Below are 22,358 nucleotides of genomic sequence, written 5' to 3' on the forward strand. Positions count from 1 at the left end.
CTAATGGCACCATTTTAAATTGTGAACATTATTTTATCATTCCTCATCATTCCTCTTTGAACACAGGTTTATTCAAGGTGGCAATCTGAATCACTTGCAGGGGCCCACGCTTTCAATGGGCCCCTTCACTCCATGGGCACCAGTGCAACCACACCGTCTATATTTATGCCCCTGCAGAGGTTCTAGTATTAGGGCATACTGCAGTTTTGCATGTACATATCTTGCATATTGATATAGTGTACTATGTAGCTGTATGTGCTTATGATAAATAATATAATGTCTTAGGAATTGGCTTCTAGAATTTTCATTGCATTTTATTTTACTCTATCAAATTTATTTATATATTTATTTTTATTTATTTTTGCTGACCCCCAGATTCCCCAGCTGTATGTTCTTATGATAAATGTAATAATATCCAGAATTTTTTATTTTATTTTTATTTTTCTAATATTTTTTTTGTTTTGTTTTTTTATTTTCTATTTTTGATTTTTTTTGCTGATCCCTCAGACGCCCCAGCAGATTTGATCAGTGTTGACTCCATGGCTACGGACTAGTTTTCATAGGTTATTTATAGATTTTTGATTTTAATTTTGTTTTAGGTAGCTACTGACTATTTAAAAAAATAAAAATGAAACAGTAAATCATTACATAGGTGGGTTTGCCTTTTTGAGGACATATATAGCTAATGGCACCATTTTTAAATTAGGAAGATACTTAACTTTTAATTTTGATTTTAATTTTTTTATTTCTTATTTTTCGCTGACCCCAGACACCTCAGCAGATTTGATCCCCTGCAGTCTTGACTCAGTGGCTAAGGCCTACTTTTTATGTTTTATTTATAGATTCTAAAGCTTATGCAGAAAAAAAGCATATAAGTTTGTTTTATATAGCTACTGACTATTTAAAAAACATAAAAATAAGAAATTAAATCATGACATAGGTGGGTTGCCTTTTTGAGGACATTTGTAGCTAATGGCACAATTTTTACATTAGGAACATTCTTTTTTAAATTTAATTTAATTTTCTTATTTTTTTATTGTTATTTATTTATTTATTTATTTATTATCATTATGATTTATTTATTATTTTTTTGCTGACCCCCAGATGCTCCGGTGTTGACTCCATGGCTCTGACCTTTGTCCCTTTTAATATTAATTTTGGGTAAAATGATCCCCCATACATTCTGACCAGAGTAACAACATAATTAGGCTCGACTGGTGGTGTGATTTTCAATCCGTCTGTATCAATAATGCACATGCTGCATCGTGGCAGTCATGTTGACACCACCTCAGCCCTCTCCTCAGGTGGCTGTAGCTGTCGCGAGCAAATCGGCCGCTGGGAGGCACACAAGATGCACGAGAGCAGAACGTGTCAGGGCACGCGCAGCTGACTGACAACTGTTGGAGGAGCAGTTGAACTCTCCTCCCAGCTGAGAGCACCGAACCCGGGAGACGGAGCAGCTCGGAAAAGTTTACCTCTGCCACTCTGGGGGTTATTAAAATGTTTAACCGTCTTTCTGCCGGCAGAGAAACTTTCTGAGGGCTCCTCGAGCGACTTTTAAGACATGGCAGCGTCTGAACTTTACGCCAAGGTAGGCTTACCGGATAAAGGTAGACTGTGACGGTTGTCCAACTCATTCAACGTGTTCCTCTAGCTAAAGTTATGCTAGTTTATTTAGCGTTAAATATATCAGTCAGAAATTGTCGTTTACATGTGTCAGTCACTTAGAGGTGTTTACAGAACAATTATGGGTTTTATTAAATCTTATTTTATTGCTTTTTAATGTGTCAGCCACTTAAAATGTTCCGTATCCATCCACATTATACGCATGACTGCTGTCTGCTGACTTCAAGTTAGCTACCCTGCCATTTTCCCGTGGTATATGTCCCTGCTGTACTTTTACTGTACAAGACTGTGCTACTGTAAGTGCAGTGGTTGAGTGGCTCTCACCCGGTGTCCCCCCCTGTGTCCATCAGTATGCCCGTGTATGGCTGCCAGATGCAACAGACGTGTGGAAGTCAGCAGAGCTTATCAAAGACTACACTCCTGGCGACCTGAAGCTGACTCTGCAGCTGGATGATGGCACGGTGAGACAGGCAAATGCCACACACACACACACACACACACACACACACACAGAGGGAGATAGATGCACTGAGGTGGAAATGGGTGTGTGATGTTCTGTCAGAGAGCCATGCACATATTTCTCTGCAAGAACACTGGCAATGGAGCCTCATAAATCTCTGTGTGCTGTGGGATTATTTGAGGCAGCTGTGGTGTTTGGTAATTGCACATAGATTCCCAGACAAGACAAACACCTTGAGCCTTTGTATTCAACTCTGCGACAATGTTGAATATAAGAAGCCAGTGTAATGCTTCGGGTGTTTAATAGGTGGAATAATAGGTGAAAACTTAGAAACAGTAAGTTTTACTCTCAGCGCTGTTGGTACCTGCAGCTGTGATGTCGAGTTTGGGCATGCACACCAGGTATGGAAATAAGGCCAAAGCTTTATCATGAGTGAACATGAACAAGCCAAGCACAGTGGTTGCTAGTAAGCTTTCACACAAAGTACTGATGCTACTTGTTTTACTTTTTTTGTCTTATTTCCACTGTTTGTCCTAACACATTTTGCAGTTTTTTTAAATTAAAAGCAACTTACTATCTTTAGTCTCATAGCTAACTTCTTGTGTCTTTCTAGGAGGTGGAACACAAGATAGACCCCAGAACCAACAACCTTCCACCGCTAAGAAACCCTAACATCCTGGTGGGGGAAAATGACCTCACATCTCTCAGCTACCTCCATGAGCCTGCAGTGCTACACAACCTTAAAGTGCGCTTTATCGACTCCAAGTTGATTTACACATACTGTGGTAATGAGCTTCATCCCCTTTGACTCACACTATCAGTCACTGCAGACTTTGGAGCCCTGCTCACTGTACGCTCTGATATAATCTACAGTACATCATGCTGATTATTGTGGTGCGGGCTCCTCTTAAAGGAACACACACTGTGACTCCATGACTCCAGTTAGGGCTCATTGTTCATTAATCTAAATCCATGTCAGATAACTTATGTTTATGCTATTTTAATAGAGTTAAATTGAGAATTTTCCCCTTGTGGTATTAAGGAATTGTCCTGGTTGCCATCAACCCTTATGAGAGCTTACCCATCTATGAAGCTGACATCATCAATGCCTACAGTGGGCAGAACATGGGAGACATGGACCCCCATATATTTGCAGTGGCAGAGGAAGCATACAAACAAATGGCCAGGTGTGGTAACTTCGCAATACATTTAATTTTACATTTCAGAGCAAATCTAATGTAAATTTACTTTTACGCTTGTACTGTTAATTTATTTAAGCTGATATTTGGGTTAAATGTCATCCAGGACTGGGTATTGGTATTAGATACGTTCAAGGTATTGACCAAAATAATAGTGCCAAGTGGAATTGCAATTTTTCCAGTGAAATGATATCTGCATTCAACCCTTTTTGTGCCCAGATCTAGAAATAAATGACTATTGGTGTGGTTTTAATTGCAGCTATTCACCCCAAGCTTTCTTTGATTCAATGTGATGTACGATTGGGCTACTACTGTAGAAGTCAAGCGCAATGTATTTGTCGGAGTTGTTTGATATATATATTAATAATTTGAACATTTTCAAAATGTATTTGTGTAAAAATCATCTGGGTAGAGAGGAGTGGTGGTGGTATTTTGTGCAATTGAACACATGACAGGTATTGAATGAAGTAAAAAAAGCCTCAATGTCATCACGTATTTTCACACAGAGATGAAAGAAACCAGTCCATTATAGTGAGTGGAGAGTCGGGAGCTGGCAAAACTGTCTCTGCTAAGTACGCTATGCGTTACTTTGCCACTGTCAGCTGCTCCTCTGGTGAGGCCAACGTTGAGGAGAGAGTCCTCGCCTCCAACCCCATCATGGAGGTAACATTTAACACCGCAGGAAAATAAGATGAAGCATAAAATGACAAAGGTTACTGAGAGCCTTTTGTGTGTTTCTTCCAGGCTCTTGGGAACGCCAAGACAACACGGAATGACAACAGCAGTCGCTTTGGGAAGTACATTGAGATTGGGTTCGATAAGAGGCATTGTATTATTGGAGCTAACATGAGGACCTACTTACTGGAAAAGTCTAGAGTTGTGTTTCAGGTAAATTTCACTGCTATGATTTGAACTCACATGTCTGTGTGTGACTCAGTGTCAGAATGTGGTCAGCTCTCCTTATCTTTCTATAATCTATGTTTCTGCTCGCAGTTAATGGATTTAAAACACTCAAATGCATGTAAAATGTAACATGTGGATATCTTAGCAACGTATTAACAAACAACATAACACAAAGTTTAGCCTGCCTGGCCTTGACTCAGGAAGATGACAACATATTGGATTTTTTAAGCAACTGTGAACTATTTTATACTATCAGTTTAAGCAATGTGCTTGCAGAGAGCTGTTAATTTCACTGTATATGTTTGCAGTAATTGTGTAATTTACTTTGTTTACATTGTGTGTCTCTTTGCACTACTTTTAGGCCCCTGAAGAAAGGAATTATCATATATTCTACCAGCTGTGTGCCTCTTCACATTTACCAGAGTTCAAAGCCTTCAAGTTAGGTATGACAGTAACCAACATAGGCAGTCTTTTTAGCAGGATTTTAAAACAAAAAACAAACAGATCTATATAGTCTATCTAGAACAATAGTTTATATGACTGATTAATGTTTGAAGGTTGCGCAGATGACTTCCACTGTACTAACCAGGGTCAGAGCCCAGTCATAGATGGTGTGGATGATGCCAAAGACATGTGCAATACCAGGAGGGCCTTCTCACTGTTAGGTGAATAAGTTTTGTATTTTCAACATGTTGAATGGACAGCACTTTACATATATATTTTCTGTCTCTGGTTGACATGATTGATCATTATTTCTAATTTTATTGTTCTGTTTTCATTGTAGGAATCGGTGAAAGTGATCAAATGGCAATTTACCAAATTCTGGCAGCTATTCTCCATCTTAGCAACGTGGAGGTGAAAGAGCAGTCAGCAGACAAAAGCAGCATCTCGGTAAACACTGAAACACAGATCTGTACCTGTTCAGTCATTATCGTGAAAGGACTTAAATGACTGTTTGTGAATCAGTTAGTCATGCTGTGTCACCTTTAATTTGTGAAGAAAACTTTGTTTTTCTTGCGTGCCTTCACGGAAAACGGCAAAGATATTGATTTATTGATTAATTGGGGACCATGTTTAACAACAGCAGAACAATGTCAAAACATCTGTTTGCAAACTCTCACACAATTCCTGCAGTATAATCCAGTTGTCATTTATCCAGCTTTATGCTCAGTACTCTCAAACACATGCATTTTCTATGGCTTTGATGAGAGCATAGATAAGTTTCAAATTCAGTTCAGTTTTAAATACTAAGGGTTTTTAGTGAAAAAGCACATGTTTGGGAAATACTGAGCATGTGACTGTAATTGGATAAATGAGACTTGGATTATATTACGAGTTGTGTGAATCAATATGTTTGCCATTTTCCTTGAAGGCATGCGAGAAAAACAAACTTCTTTTTACAAATTCAAGGTAACACAGCATGACTTATTAATTGATATACAAATGGTCATTTTGTTGGTGGAGAACTCCTTTGATGTGTTTCCAGCCAGACAGTGCCCACCTGATGGTGTTCTGTGAGCTGATGGGGGTGCCCTGTGAAGAAATGGCCCACTGGTTATGTCACAGGAAACTCCAAACGACCACAGAGACCTTCGTCAAGTCAGTCTCCAAAATGAATGCTATCAATGGCCGAGATGCTCTCGCCAAACACATCTACGCCAGACTCTTCAGCTGGATTGTGGGCAGTATTAACATCGCCTTAAAGTCCACAGCAAAACAACATTCCTTCATTGGTGTGCTTGATATTTATGGGTATGTTTTCATCTTCAGGTATGTGATGTTTTTTGTTCATTTCTGTACCCTGGATGATCAGTCATATTTTACTTCAAACATGTATTTTTCCTCAGGTTTGAAACATTTGAGATAAACAGCTTTGAACAGTTTTGCATCAATTACGCCAACGAGAAGCTTCAACAACAGTTCAACCTGGTATGTGTCTTTCTTGCTCAGTGTGTTTATTTTGTAGTGAAAATGTACATGTAAGTCATTTTCAGCTGTCACCCCCCCCCCAGCATGTCTTCAAACTGGAGCAAGAGGAGTACATGAAAGAGGAGATCCCCTGGACATTGATTGACTTTGACGACAACCAGCCTTGTATTGATCTCATTGAGGCCAAGCTGGGTGTTCTGGACCTTCTGGATGAGGAGTGCAAGGTAAAAGGCAGTTTTACTTTTTTCTTTTCAGTTACTTTCCACTGAAGGAATCACCACAATGCTATGTTTGGAGGTTATGAGTAATTCCATGAATAACTGATGTGTCAGCTCTTCCTGTTTCCATAGATGCCCAAAGGCTCTGACGACACATGGGCCCAGAAACTGTACAACACCCTCCTGAAGCAGAACGCTCACTTTGATAAACCCAGGTTATCAAATAGAGCTTTCATCATCCTCCACTTTGCAGACAAGGTAAAACATGACTGTATGTCTCATGCTGCATCTCAGTGGTCAGCAGATGTGTGACTCATGTCTTCTAATGAAGAGCACCACAAGCGTTGAGTGTGAAATTGTCCTCACTTTGGCTGCAAAGTCAAAATTATATGCTTTCACCACTGATGTTTGATGGGTTTTTTTTACTAGCTCAGTACTAATTCAGTCCTCCTCAGACTCTGAATGATGAATGTGACCTTTACTTTTCCAGTCAAAGAACACTGTGTGACCTGGTCCTTTGTGTCTAGGTGGAGTACCAGTGTGAGGGTTTCCTGGAGAAAAACAAGGACACAGTCAATGAGGAGCAGATAAATGTGTTGAAAAAGAGCAAGGTGAAATGCTTTATAAATGGTTCATAATATTTGTACTTCTTAATTAATCAGTTTAAGGAGGTAACAGCAGTTCAGTGTCAACGCCTCCTCAACTAGGAGCATATTATTTTAAGTATATTTGTGTGTTGCAAGTCCCTGGGCACACATCCTAGAATTGTTCAACCACAACCATTGGAGGAAATACACCCACTTTTGAATGTCAGATTGAAAACACTGCCATCTGCTGTTCAGTGATAACTTTGCATTTCATCCCTTCGATACCTGAAAAATTATCTTTTTAGGTCGACTGGCTGGTGAAGCTGTTTGAGGATGATGAGAAGGCAACAAGTTCTACAAACAAGCGTAGTAGTGTCACTGGAAGAGCCGGTCCGACTCAGAGGGATAATAAGAAGACTGTGGGATTTCAGGTGAGAGCACAAAGAGCAGGCAACATGACATTGGTGGTGAGGGGAAATGCATGATTAAAAACTTCTCGTCACTGAAAATTATATTTATTAATGTAATTGTTTTCTCAGCTGGTTAAATTTAATTGCCTTTAAGGTAGTACATGATTAGTTGACTAGTCGATTAAATGTTGCCACACTCAATAGTTGGTACCAGAAATATTAGTCGATTAAGCTTTTTATTAAAATTTTATGTGATTGCACTCACTCAATGAAAATGCTACTGTAAAAATCACATGTCCTAAAGAGTTATTTTTCTAAAGAATATTGTTTTCAATAAGTGTTATTTGTTAACTTTTAAAATGCAGTAAACTAAAATACAGTGTTCATGAAAGTGCCACATATTTCAGCAGCATTTAAAATACAATTTGGACATTAAAAAATGTGATTAACAATTTCAAATGGCCCTAATAATATATGCTCAATTTTGACTGTTTTCTGAGTGTTTTCTTACTTTAAGACTAGTTGACTAGTCTAAGTTTTCCACTTCTGTTTAAACATCAGGAATATAAGTTGTTAGAAACATCCCCACTAAGGAAATAACTACTAAAAATGTATGACTGGATCACCCCTAAATGATTGTCATACAAAAATCTGATAACCATGTTTAAACTAAAGTTCAAGCATTTTTTTTGCCTTTTGTGTATTTCCATATTTACTTACCAAGAATTTATTGTTGTCTTTTATTCAGTTTCGACAGTCTCTGCATTTGCTGATGGACACACTAAACGCTACAACTCCTCACTACGTCCGCTGCATCAAGCCAAATGACCTTAAATCACCATTCACGTGAGAAAGATTTATCTCTTAGATTATCTGCAACTAGGACAGATGAAAGAGTGGTACACTCATTTTTGTAGCGGGTGTTTTTATGAATGTTTTTATCTTTAATTCAGATTGGATCCTGTGAGGGCAGTGCAACAGCTTCGAGCATGTGGCATCTTGGAAACAATCCGGATCTCTGCAGCAGGCTTCCCATCTAGGTAGCATATCAACAACAGCACCTGGTACAGAGCACAGGGCCATGGAAGGTTTGTATGTTTAGAAGACGCAGACCTATGAAATTAACATATCCAACTTGTCTTATTTACATGAATATTGCAGATGGACCTATCAGGAATTCTTCTGTCGTTATCGGGTCCTTATGAAGCAGAAGGATGTGCTCTCTGACAGAAAGCAAACCTGCAAAAATCTTCTGGAAAAACTTGTAAAGGTATGTCTGAACTGTATGAAAGCATCCTTATAATGTCAGTAACAAAATAGATTTAACATTCACAGACCCACTAAAATATTACGTATTATATTTGCTAATGTATATTCAATGTGGCTCCTAGGATGAGGATAAGTATCAGTTTGGCAAAAGCAAGATCTTCTTCAGGGCTGGTCAGGTGGCTTACCTGGAGAAGCTGCGTTCAGACAAGCTGCGTATGGCTTGTGTCCGCATCCAGAAGACCATCCGCTGCTGGCTGGCTCGCAAGAAGTACCTGAGGATGAGGGAATCTGCCATCACCATACAGAGACACGTACGGGGTCACCAGGCACGCTGGTGAGTGGAGACATTAAAACAACAGCAGAATAAGAAGTTGACAGATAAAACAACTTGGAGCTGATCCAGCAAATTTCTTCCATGTTTGTTTTTCTCCTGTCAGCTATGTCAAGTTTCTGCGAAGAACCAGAGCAGCTGTTCTCATTCAGAAGAACGTGCGTATGTGGGCGGCCAGGAGACACTACCAGCAGCAGCGCTCTGCAGCTATCACTATTCAGTGCTGCTTGAGGGCTTACATGGCTAGAAAGCAGTACCATAAGGTAATGCCATTGGATAAGTTATAACTCCACACTTTTAAGGTTTCCTGTGCTTGAAGGTCAAAATTAAATTTTTATAACATAATTCCAGCAGGCAATCAGCATTAGCCTTGATTTCGCTTGTCTGTTGAGTATTTTTGAGTTTGTTTAAGGTCAACCAATAGAGGAACCTGATAGTTGAATATTACAGTGACCAAACTGGATTTAATGGGTGCCACAAAGAAAACAGGAATTAGTGCCTCATGAATATAATATGGAGAAGTTTCCAGCTCAAAGGAAGCACAGATGTGCCAGGTTCCGTTAGTAACATTGTTGAGGCAGCAAAGGCTTGTAGCGGCAGCACACAGAGTACACCAGATTGTTTTGCACTTCCTAAACCTTGATCGCTGTGTAGCAGTCTTAATCATTAAGTCATATGAATAGAGGCTGACAATATTCATACTGACCTTGTTGACCTTGTTAACACTTTTAATATAAATGGTATTTTAGCTGATGTCATTCACATACAGTGCAACAGGAAGTAAACTGGGACACATGTTAAATGTTTTTGTTTAACACTGTGAATGGACTGGCAACAGGTATGTGAGACTGAAACACACGATGGTAATGCAATTTACTTGATAAAAATGTGTTAGCACTTTTTACGTAGGCTTAATCTTACCATCAAGTTTAAGAGAGAATCCAAAATGTTTTACACCTGGCTGCTGGATTTTCACCTCACCTCTTGCATTCACTTGTTGCAAGTGTTGTCATTATCATTCCACTCATAAACATGACTTAACTTTAACCTAAATATTTGTCTTTTTTCACAGTTGATGTTTGAGCAGAAAGCCATTGTCATCCAGAAATGGGTGAGAGGCTTGCTGGCTAGACAGCATTACAGACGCACCATGGCAGCCATCGTCCTGCTGCAGAGCTGTGTACGTCGCATGAAGGCCAAGAGGGAATTAAAGAAGCTGAAAGTGGAGGCCCGCTCTGTGGAGCACTTCAAGAAGCTCAACATCGGCATGGAGAACAAGATTCTGCAGTTGCAGCACAAGATAAATGAGCAGGTGAGTATGAGCATCTAGTTTTGGCTGAGTTAAGCAGTTGTTTGCTCTGGAATCTGAAAAAATGAAACTGTTCCTGGAAAAATATTGGGTCATTGGGAGTTGTTGTATCACATGCACCGCATGCGTGTGTTACCCCCCCCCCCGCCCCCCGCAGCATAAAGAAAACAGAGAGCTCAGTGAGAGGCTGAATCTTGTGGAGAAGACTCAGACTACTGAGAGAGAGAAACAGAACAGAGAGATCGAAAATCTACGGAAATCAGAGCAGGAGACCAGAGCCAAGGCAGCGACGCTTCCCTCGCTGCTGGAGCAGCTCTCTTTCCTTCAGCAGGAGCTGGACAACACCCGCAGAGAGAAAGAAGACCTAGAAGAGCAGACAAGAGTCTACAAGGAGCAGACAAAACAGGTAGGTCTACTTCATCTAGATTTATCCAACTTGACTGACAGACAACCCTAGAGTTTTCCATATAGTGCTCTCTCTCTCTTTTTTTTTAATAATAATTATTATTATCTGGAATGGCAGTAGGCGAGGTTAATGACATAAAATTGGTGGATATACATTTGCACCTTTTAATGACATTGGTTGAAATCATATTGGAGCCAACACTGTTTTTTGCACACAAGGTCATACAGCAGCATTTTGTTTATTTTCCTCAGTGTTCAAGTCACCAATTAACTTATCTTTCATCCTCAAATTGAGTTTTCCTGAATTAGTGGGCTGTTTAGTTTTGTCTTATCTGAGTATGTTTATGTGGGGCAGGCATTTGCTTCTCCCCCTAGATGTGTGATCCCATGATCTTCTGCTTCTTTAAGCTGCCTGCTCATTTGTTTTATAATTTTTAAGATTGTTTGTCCAAAATCTTCTGGACAGAATGGAAACATCTGAATTACAAAAGGACAGAATGAAATGTACAAGATGAACTTGTCATTTTGACCCTTTGGGCATTTAATTAACCTACTTTGCTCCAGTTTTGTCAGTTCCTAGAACCTCAGAAGATATAATGAATAAGAAAAAGACTAAGATTACATGATTTTGCCTCCTTTCTTTATCAGGTGGTAGAAGAACTTAATATGAAGAACAGCTTGCTGAACAGCGAGAAAGATGAACTGAACAAACTAATCCTGGAACAAGCTGATCACTTAACAGGTACTGAGCAGTTCACTTATAATATCCACAGTTTTTAAAGGTCCAGTTTGTAGGATTTAAGGGAATATAGTGGCAGAAAAGAATATAATATAGTAAGTATGTTTTCTTGAGTGTATAATCACCTGAAAATAAGAATTGTGTTCTCATTACCTTTGAATGAGCCACGGATTTCTACATACAGAGCAGAGCCTCTTTCACAGAATTCACCATGTTGCCCTACAGTAGCCCAGAGTGGACAAACCAAACACTGGCTCTAGATAGGGCCATTCCTGTTGTTGCATCGGCCACCCTAGCTTTTCTTTACGCTTGGCACACAGGAGAAGTTCCAATTAGTTGCAATCTGCAGCCTCACAACGAGATGCCACTAAATCCTACACACTAGACCTTTAAGTAATGGCTGCATGAAGAAAGAATGATAAAACAAAACTGTTTTGTCTCAGATATTAAAACCATCGAGAATGCAAAACAGCTGGAAAAGGAATTAACTGAAGAGCGCTCTCGCTACCAAAGCCTGCTGAGTGAGCACCTGCATCTGGAGGAGCGGCACAGAGACCTGAAGGAGGAGATGAATGTCAGCATTGTGAGGAACATTTAATTTAGCTTCATGGTGTTCACATTCATTGCAACAGTAGTTGTCATTTGATACATCTTGAGCATTGGCTTTTAACAACATGGGGATTTCAAGATTGTGCCACAAACCAGAATCAGTTCAGTAGTTCTGTAGAGTACAGAGACACAGAAACCAGTTGCCTGTACAAACATGTAACAACAGGGCACCTGTGAACAAATTATTTGTGACATTAGAAAAATGCTTATCATGATGGTATAAATGATATCATCATGGCTACTTAATTCCTCTATAACATGTTTTTTTTTCTCACCCCTAACCAGAGTTCAAGCAAATCTGGTCACAAGAGGACGGACTCCAACTACAGCAGCAACTCATCTGAGTTCAGTCAGAGCTTAGGCTCTAGTGAGGGAGACAACAGCTCCATACAAACAGAGGTAATGTTGGAAACTACACAATATACTGGTTAGGGTTGGGTACCATTCACTTTTTTTTTTTTTTTAAAGATATTTTTTTGGGCATTTTTAGCCTTTAATGGATATGACAGACAAGTGTGAAAGGGGGAGAGAGAGGGGGAGTGACATGCAGCAAAGGGCCACAGGCTGGAGTCGAACCCGGGCCGCTGCGGCAACAGCCTTGTACATGGGGCGCCTGCTCTACCACTAAGCCACCGACGCCCCAGGGTACTATTCACATTTAAACCAGCGCTTGGTACCCAACAGTAGCTTTTTTCAGCTCTTAAGTCTCTCTGTAATAAAAAATAATATTTCCAGTTGTAAAAAATAAGTTCAGACTCCTTGATGTCAACATTATTTATTTAGAACATTTTAAACATCACACAAAAGAAAAACCCTCCCTACCTCCCTCTCCCCTGCCAAACCTGTCCCCACAACCTACAGCCTGTCACAGTCTGTCACCAGGGCATAGCATGAGAATGCAAAGTGGTGTTGGGGAAAGACAAACACGCAAGCACGCACGCATGCACACACACACGCACGGACACCAACCCAAACTGTCCATAAAGGACCAAATGAAACTGATGTTTTAATACAATATTAATGTTGTTAAATTTATATGTTACACTGAGCTAACACACTCAAACAAAAGACAGTTTGTGTTAACATCTTAAATTTGGAGCAGACTGAAACTAAAGTTGGGCTCAATACAAATATAGCGTTGAGTGTTGTCAGTGTCGAGTTTTGAAAGGTGTAACCACATTTGCGACCACTTTCAGCTCACTACTGCCCTGACTCACTTTGAATTGAACAAGCTGTGGGGGTGATATAGTCTTCTCTCTCTTACTCGCCTAGACGAGCTCTCAGTTAGTGAAATTTGAGATTGATTGATTGATTATGAATCTGCACTCTGTAGTACTGATGTAAATTGGTTAGTACCCTTTAAAGCACCGAGTTCGGTACCCGACCCTACTCATGGTGCAGTACCAAAACAGCCTGAAAGTAGTACTTATACAGAAGTAGCCCAAAATGTGTCTTTTTGAGAATAAAATACTTGCTCCTCCTTAATTGTTAAAGGTGGCTGTAAAACATTTGTATTTTCTATATTGACGAAGAATAGCAGCTGTGTGGTGTAAATGGCCAGTTACAAGGAATTCTTGTTTTCATGGTAAAACTTGGTGTCATCTACAATGCTGGTGATAATACAACCACTGTGAAGAGTCGTTTTTGGTTACAAAACACTGGACACTCATTCCTCGGAACAGCTATGGGAAGATTTTCTTCTGGCCTTGTCTGTGTAATAATCCTATTAGTGCAGCATTCTAGTTAGTTTGTGAAGAGATTTATCAGCCGATGCCTGCTCTGTTGTGTTAGGACGAGACCCAGGCGACGGTGGACCTGCCAGTCCTCCTGAAGCTCCAGAGGAGAGTGAAGGAACTGGAGCAGGACAAACATTCACTGCTGCAGCAGCTGGATAAGAAAGAAGAAGCCCAACAAGAAAAGGCAAAAGTATGGACTGAAACACCAATATTGGTCTTTAACATTACTAAACAGACAAAAGAGTTTTGTATCAATAAGCTATTAGTTATGTTGTGGTTGATATTTGTAGTTAAATGGTTGGTATTAACTTAATGTTTATACTTTTGTTAAAAGGAGGTGGAGAAGCAGAGAACAGCTGGCAGAGCAGAACTGGACTTGGAAACACTCAAGGTATTTATTTATTTATTTACTTTTATTATCCCATTGAGATTGAAAATCTCCTTTACAGGAGAGACCTGGCCAAGGTAGCAGCCAATCTAAATACATTCAAATGCAACAAATACAACATATGATACAAAAATCCACAATAAAACAACTATTCAAACACAGTGGCCTCTCAAGAAAAACAAGCACATGTCTTTCAGTACATTCTTTATGACTGACTTCATCAGTGGATAAAAGTGTTTCTAATTTTAGATCTTTTTGAAGATTGTTCCATGCCCATGGTGCACAGTAGAAAAATGCAGTTTTCCCCAGATCTGTTAAAACCCAGGGTACATTATAAAGCACCCACTTGGAGGAGTATAACTGGTAACTACCAGAGCTGACACACAGAAGGGTGCAGAGGTAGGCTGGAAGTTTGCCCAGTATGACTCTATAGATAAAAACATACCAGTGCTGTTGTCTGTGAGTGGTCAGTAACGTCCAACCCACCAGTCATAAAGAATGCAGTGATGAGTAAGGGACTTTCCATTTGTAATAAAACGTAGAGATGCATGGTATACTGAATCAATGCTACGTAAAATGGAGGAGGTTGCATGCAAATACAATATGTCACCATAATCAGTCACAGTTTTTTCTTAGCACTGAATGTAAAACAAGCTTTATTTCCAAAATAAAAGCCAAAATCTTCACTTTAAGCTTCATAACTAGAGTAGCAATTGTACATTAAATGAAAACTTGTCATCTATCTATATACCCAAGTACTTGTATGAGGGCACCGTTTCAGTGGATATGCCATCAGAAGTGAACGTGCTAAAACCATGAAGCTACTGTGAGGGAGCTTTTGAGGCCATGAACTTTGTTTTCTGAGCATTGTATGACTTTGTCATTACATTTGGGATCCAGGCAAGGTCTCATCCAACATCCAAAAAAGGAGATGTCCACAAAAAAATTGTCTTATTAATGTACCTTAAAACAGTTTTTATTATAACTGATATTAGTATTGAATTACTGATGGTGAATAGAGACAAAAATTTCAAATTTTATTGGAGGAAAATTATTTGTTGATGTTTGATTTATTTGTGTTTCCCTAAATTTATTTAAGTGGAAACCAACAACTTTAGTGTTATTGTTAGTGCTGCTGTTGCAAAGACATCAGGGTTGCTTGCCTAGCAAATAATTAAACTAATGTCTGGGATTCAATTATAAATATTAACACAGCCACCTGTAAGCATTTACACTCTACAGTAAACAAAGATAGTATGGGTGAATGGTGAAAAAATTGCAGAGGAGTAACACCGTCATCTTAATATCAACCACAACCAGTGAAAATGAAACTAAGGCTCGTATTCCAGCTCGTTAATACAGCAGCTCCGATGACATCACTTAGGTGAGACAAAGTAAACTACCATTAGTACAAAGCAAACAGACCTGCAATGCAATAGACAGGCAAACTTATTACACAGCTATGTGGACTTTCTAACATACTTTGATACTGTTTGGTAACTGGGGATAGCTACTGATAGCTACCAGGATTTACAGTGGTTAATGTCGTTCCTTTGTGCCGTAAATCAACACTTAATTTTCCTGGTAGATCATACGAAAGGCAGAAAGAATGACATAGTGAAAGTGACACTTAAAGTGAACCATTGTTATTCAGTATTCTATAGCCATTACAGTGTGCATCAGCAGTTACGTCAAATAATAAGTTAAAGCAAAAAACTTGTCTATTTCCATTTTAATGCAGCGGCAAGAACTGGAGTCTGAGAACAAGAAGCTGAAGCAGGATCTAAATGAACTGCGGAAGTCTCTGACTAATGAGAGTAGTGAACTGGCGCCCCCTGCCCCTGGCTCTCTGCCCTACAACATACTGTTGGATCAGCTCGATTCTTCCAATGAGGAGCTGGAGATGCGAAAGGAGGAAGTGCTGCTCCTTCGGTCGCATATGGTCCGCCAAGAGGCTCTGAAACATAAGGTGAGAAAGTGAATTATGTTCTTACATTTATTAAATTCTTTATTTTTTGTCAGTATTTAGCATTTAGTGCATCTGACAACACCTGATATAATTTATCCCATATGAACTGACCTCTAGGACTCTGCGCTCGGCGAAGGTGTGAAGTTAGAGCTAAGTGAAATGCCTTCATTTCAAGACGTTGACAGGTAAGACAATGTGGCTCCCACTCCAGTTTAAATCCATCAGGTGGTACTGTTAGTGTTATATAAGGTTTGTGATGCTGTTTCTCAGGTCTGAAATCCACACACTGAATGAAGATGGAGAGCTGTGGCTGGCTTACGAAGGCTTGAAAGAGACCAACAGGTGATGACATAATATTCTGTACTTGGTTGGTGCATTCAAGCTTGTTAATGACACATGAAACTGAGTGCTATCCCTCCACCTTCCAGGCTTCTGGAGTGCCAGATGAGGGAGCAGGAGCGTGTTCACAATGAGGAGAATAAGAAGCTGGCTGAGGAGGTGAAAAAGTTGAAGGCTGAAAAGGAGCAACAGCAGAAGCTGCTGGCCCAGAGCCTCCTCTTGCCTGAAGATGCCCGTATCGATGCGAGCCTAAAGCACGAGATCACACGGCTCACTAATGAGAACCTGGTGGGTCTGCTCACTGGTCACAATCTGGATCATTTAGCCTTTTATCAGTTATTATGTAATTATTTTCACAATGCAGAGCTCCTTCATGAAAAACAGTTAAAGCTCATTTATGCTCAGCATTAGATTCGTATACAGACTCTGACGGAGCCTTCTGTCTGTACTCTGCGTTCATGTCGTCTGTATTTGTGCACATTTTCAGAAGAGTCAGGAAAGTATTTTTATGATTTTAGACTTTTTAAAGAGTTTCTACAGGTCAAAAAAGTTCTCTGCTTGTTGCTATTTACAGATGTTTTAATTGAACAGTTTTTTTTTTTTTTGTTTGTTTTTTTGGGGGCATTTTGCCTTTATAGATAGGATAGTCAGGTGTGAAGGTGGGAGAGAGAGAGGGGGGGGGGGATGACATGCAGCAAAGGGCCACAGGTTGGATTCGAACCCGGGCCGCTGCGGCAACAGCCTTGTACATGGGGTGCCTGCTCTGCCACTAAGCCACCGACGCCCCTTAATTGAACAGTTTTATGATTAACACTTCAAAACTGTATGAGAGTTTGGTTTGCCCTCACACTAATCTACCATGTTTCCATCCTTTTAGGAACTCATGGAGAAGCAGGAGCAACAAGACAAAAACATGCGCAAGCTGAAAAAACAACTTAAACTTTACATGAAAAAAGTTGAAGATTTTGAAGGTAATCACCAGGCACTGACTGTGTTCATATTAGGGGTGGGCGGGTCGATACCAAAATATTGATACTACAGATACTATGTTTTTGTTTTGAAGATCGATTCTAGCGTCAATAGGATCAGTACCAAAACAGGTCAGGTTCAAACTGGTCCTTATTAGCTGTGACTTTAGCAGACTGATTATTCACCTCATAAATCATGATACACTGCTCTCCTCTACATAAAAATACATAAGCCGCTAATAATAAAAAGTATCTGTATCAGTATTGGCATTTCTGGCCCTGTTTTACTTGATACCAGCTTGAAACCAAATTTTGTGGTATTGCCCACCCTTAGTTCACACAGTACATTTGTCTAGATGGTTTTAGCACAGCATCAATCCTGTCATTTCTTACATTGTGTCTCTGTTGTGTTTAGCAAACGCTCAGCAAAAGAATAAAGCCCCTGTGATGACGACTCCAGGCAAAGCAGTGAATATCACCCGCAAGGAGAAAGAGTATCGGGGCATGTTGGAGTACAGGGAGGGTGACGAGAGCCGCCTGCTTAAGAGTCTGGTCGTAGGTATGTTAAACCTGTTTTGCTGGAGCAAATAATTTTCTGAAGTGTTTTTAGAACTGCATGCAAATGTTTTTCATAGATAGGTCATTTGGACAATGGTAAATAAACTGCATTTAGTGCTTTTTTTAGTCTTAGTTATCACTCATAGCACTTTACAGCACAAGCACCATTCACACACATTCATACACTGATGGCAAAGGCTACCATGCAGAGTGCAACCTGCTCATCAGATAATCATTCACACACAGCGATTTAGGGTTCACTTCCATTCCATTAAATTTTATTTATAAATTTATACATATAAACATAATAAAATTACAGTAATTAGTATCATGTCTATGGATACTTTGAAATGTAGACTGCAGGGACCAGGGATCAAACCACTGCTCTGGATGACCTCATTAAGATACTGTAATCTTTTCAGATCTGAAGCCTCGTGGTGTCGCAGTCAGCTTCACCCCTGGGCTCCCAGCTTACATCATCTTCATGTGCGTGCGATATGCAGACAATGTGAATGATGATCAGAGACTCAGCACTCTGCTCAATTCCACCATCAGCAGCATCAAAGGCGTCATTAAGGTGCAGTATGTGACTTTGATGTGTGTAAAGAAAGTGACTGATGCTTTTATTGTGAATTAATTTTGATACTGTTTTTATAGAGGAGAGGAGGTGATTTTGAAGTGGTGTCCTTCTGGCTGGCCAACACATGCCGGTTCATGCACTGTCTCAAGCAGTACAGTGGGGATGAGGTAAGCTTCAGAGGGCTTTGAGTTATGTTTATAGCTGCACATCCCTTAATTAACCCTGGATGTCTGTACAACCTCTGTATACTGTAGGCTTTCATTCAGTACAACACTCCTAAGCAGAACGAGCACTGCCTGGCCAACTTTGAACTGTCAGAGTACCACCAAGTTTTTGGTGATCTAGCCATTCAGATTTACCGCCAGCTCATCAAATGCATAGAGGACACCCTGCAGCCCCTGATTGGTGAGGAGAACTAATGTCACTATACGTATTAACTAACATAGTGTTCATAACACTCACATAAAATGTATTTTTCCTGTAGTGGCGAGCATGCTGGAGCAAGAGACGATCCAGGGTGTTTTGGGGTCCAAACCGACAGGCCTGAGAAAGAGAAGCACCAGTTTCCATGAGGCTGTTACAGTGGAAGTCCTGCTGCAGCGTCTTAGCCTCCTCCACACCACCATGAATCAGCACGGGATGGACATGGAGCTCATAAAACAGCTGGTCAAGCAGCAGTTTTACATCATCTGTGCGGTCACGCTCAACCACCTGCTGCTGCGGAAGGACATGTGCTCCTGGAGTAAAGGCCTGCAGATCAGGTAACGCACAGAACGATCACTGGTTAGCTGTTGTACTTAAAGCAGTGAAATAGTAGGGGCAGACAAGTGTGGACTGAAGTGTGTCTGGACTGAGCCCTTGCTTACATCAGGCAACATCTCAGTGATCTGATTGTTAAAAAACTTGTACAATCATGCACTTTCATATTATTGTCACATTTAATATTTCACACTGACAGAAAAAGACAATTGTTTAAAGGAACCTTGGATAATATTTTAAATGATTAGGCTGAATAAAAACAAAATGCTACACTTTTTTCTACCACTTTAATTAGCACCTATACAGAGGTTTCTTAAATATGGATTTCCATCATTCCCAATCGGAGCCAATGGGAGCTGGAGCTGATAAATATCCATGACTACTGAAAAGTCATTTGTCTCGGGATTGAATGTTGATGGTAACCTTTCCCATTAAAGACAAAAGCCAGATGTTACTGTTTTTTTTTGTCCATTGGAAAGGGTCAGCTAGTCAATTTTTGTCCCAGACATATGAGCACACACTATGGTAGGACAACCTAGTTTTGGACAGTGAATAACATTTTGCACATTCATATTTTAATAACTGCAGTAAATAATTTTCTCTGTCATACAGGCAGCACTTTGTTCATGAACATTAACCTTCCTCTGGTGTCACAGAACAGATGTCAGATTGGACCTTGCTTGACAGTACCTCGGTTCCGTCTCAATTGTTTGTCCAATGCCTCTGGCTTCAGGTACAATGTTTGGCAGTTGGAGGAGTGGCTGGCGGAGAGGGGGCTGACAGACGGCGGTGCCAAGGAGACTCTGGAGCCTCTCGTACAAGCTGCACAGCTCCTGCAGATCAAGAAGAAGACTCAGGCAGACGCCCTCGCTATCTGCAACATGTGCTCTGCACTCACCACAGTACAGGTCCGTCATCAGTACATTCTCAGCTTTTTTAATCTCTGTACATGATGATGATGTGCTGCTAGTGTTTGATAGTTGTGTCTTTTCTTTTTGCAGATTGTGAAAGTGTTGACTCTGTACACTCCGGTGGTTGAGTTTGAAGAGCGAGTGTCCACCACATTCATCACAATGATTAAAGTGAGTAGAGGTTTTGTAGGTGTGGACAAGATTGCAGGGTTCTTTGACAGTTATGGGCAAATTCACAAAAGGATCGCACGGCTTTTGCAGCTGCTAAACCTGCACATATAAGACAAAAAGAAACTGTGTAATGCTCAAAGCACCCACAAAGGGTGAAATGCACCCCTAACTGTGCTGCTGGGCAAATAGCATCCTGGTGCTCCTGCGCTAATTACACATTTAAACTGGGTAATATAAATACATGTGGTGCAAACTGTTATCATTCAGTTACTTTACTAGGTTTTTAGAGCAACCAAGTAACAAGAAACATGGAGCATATACACTCCATAGTTTCATTACACATGTACGAAAATGTCTCAAAAATCTTGTCCCAAAACTGTCCCATCCTTTGGCATGCCCGAAATGAGTGGAAAAGAGATTCTGGATACATTTGGTGCAAAGTGGCCCAGTTCTATGCATCTTCAGAGAGCTGGTGATAGTTGCTGACAGACAGTGATATTAAATCCCAAACACATTTTCTCTCTGTCACGATCAGATGCCTTGCCTCTGCCCCCTCTCAGTCAGGACTCATAGCTCACAGTCTGAACATTTTCAGTTTTCTTCTTCTCTCTGCCACTGCTCTGCCCTTTGTGTTCTTGGCACAAAGGGACCATTTATACTTTGCCACATAGATAATTACAATCAGATGTAAAATAAGGGCAAATTGAACTCAGCTGCAAAACTCTGTGGGCATGTTTGTGCTGTTCTATTTCTAATATCTTTTGTGGATCAGACCTCGAGACAAACAGCAACTGATGCACAATTCATGGTCCTGTCAGTCACTGCAATCCATCCATTGTAGATTTGCTCTTTAGTCTTGTGTTCACTAAGGCTGTTTATCATGTTTTTCTACTCAATCTGTTTTGTTTTTTTTCACATTTCAGGACCTTTTGAAAGACAGAGTCGATTCCTCCACTCTGATGATGGATGCCAAGAAGATCTTTTCCGTCACCATCCCCTTCACACCTTCCTCTGTGGCTCTGGAGTCCATCCAGATCCCTGCTAGCCTCAATCTGGGCTTCCTCGCCCGCATCTAGACAGACACTTCTGTCTCAGACACTTCTTGCACTTAAATCTGTTTACCAGAGTAAAAACACCCAAGACTGTTTTTCACCGAAGCTTCTACCAGTGTTGTATGTTTTCACTCTCACTGTTTACTGCAGGACTGCAGCAGAGTAAGGATAAATTGTTTACATACATCTATGTATTAACCTCTCAGCACTGCACAGCCAAAGACTCATAACTGTATGAATGGTGCATCTGCAAAGAAAGCATTTCAAAGGTCATCTCACGCTGCACTACATGTATCGCTGATACAGGTGTTGGTTTTATTTTGTAAAGTAATAGGTTCAATTTCCCGAAACTCAAGTAAGGAAATGTGACTTGTCACATCATGAAACACTGCTGAAATATTTATTTGATTATGGTAACAACATTTCAATCTGTCTGACGCACCTGTCTCACATTCAGGTGTTTGGGGATTTGTTTCAAAAGACTTTTCACATGTTAACATGCAGATGTGTCTAATTGTTGGGATAGATAAATGTATCTAACAATGAGTCTCCACGGACAGATCTTTTAAACAAAGGCTAACTATGAGCTATGTTAAAATATTATGTGCATTTGTTGAAAACGTGTCAAGATAAAATTCTGTTTTATTTCTGTAACCATTAATATATCAGGTGATGGTATTTATGTCAGTACAAGGTGAAGAACAGGATATGACTCAAGTGTATATTTAACCAGTCTTCATGTTGTTGGTCATATTAAAGGCTGGCTTTTCAGTACGATGGTTTAAGTGCTTAAAATGCTACACAAAGAGTTTCACTTCCTTAACACGTGTTACTCATCTGGTACCTCAAGCTCTGACTTTTTCATAGTGCATTTATCACAGAGTCCCAAAGAAAATGTAAAATATTTTAATTAAGTTTTAGTTTTATTCTCTT

At 40.1% G+C, this 22,358-nt stretch overlaps 1 protein-coding gene across 1 annotated transcript; it reads left to right on the plus strand.

The window, feature by feature from the left end:
• The first annotated feature begins 1,346 nt into the window (after positions 1–1,346).
• On the plus strand, positions 1,347–22,199 carry LOC117261774 (unconventional myosin-Va-like). The gene is made up of 40 exons (XM_033634265.2): positions 1,347–1,591; positions 1,977–2,087; positions 2,700–2,871; positions 3,129–3,273; positions 3,792–3,948; positions 4,030–4,173; positions 4,550–4,631; positions 4,746–4,853; positions 4,973–5,079; positions 5,675–5,940; positions 6,036–6,117; positions 6,201–6,341; positions 6,468–6,593; positions 6,863–6,946; positions 7,228–7,353; positions 8,081–8,178; positions 8,286–8,372; positions 8,494–8,602; positions 8,724–8,935; positions 9,039–9,195; positions 10,005–10,244; positions 10,399–10,647; positions 11,295–11,388; positions 11,829–11,968; positions 12,280–12,393; positions 13,786–13,920; positions 14,065–14,121; positions 15,860–16,087; positions 16,205–16,272; positions 16,358–16,429; positions 16,516–16,714; positions 17,304–17,397; positions 17,810–17,953; positions 18,375–18,529; positions 18,610–18,699; positions 18,787–18,937; positions 19,017–19,293; positions 20,025–20,199; positions 20,293–20,373; positions 21,297–22,199. Exons 1-40 carry the CDS (start codon positions 1,565–1,567, stop codon positions 21,447–21,449), a joined length of 5,457 nt encoding a protein of 1,818 aa, XP_033490156.2. The 5' UTR covers positions 1,347–1,564; the 3' UTR covers positions 21,450–22,199.
• Positions 22,200–22,358: the final 159 nt, after the last annotated feature.

Source organism: Epinephelus lanceolatus, chromosome 5 (genome assembly GCF_041903045.1).
Source record: "Epinephelus lanceolatus isolate andai-2023 chromosome 5, ASM4190304v1, whole genome shotgun sequence".
Lineage (NCBI taxonomy): Eukaryota > Metazoa > Chordata > Actinopteri > Perciformes > Serranidae > Epinephelus > Epinephelus lanceolatus.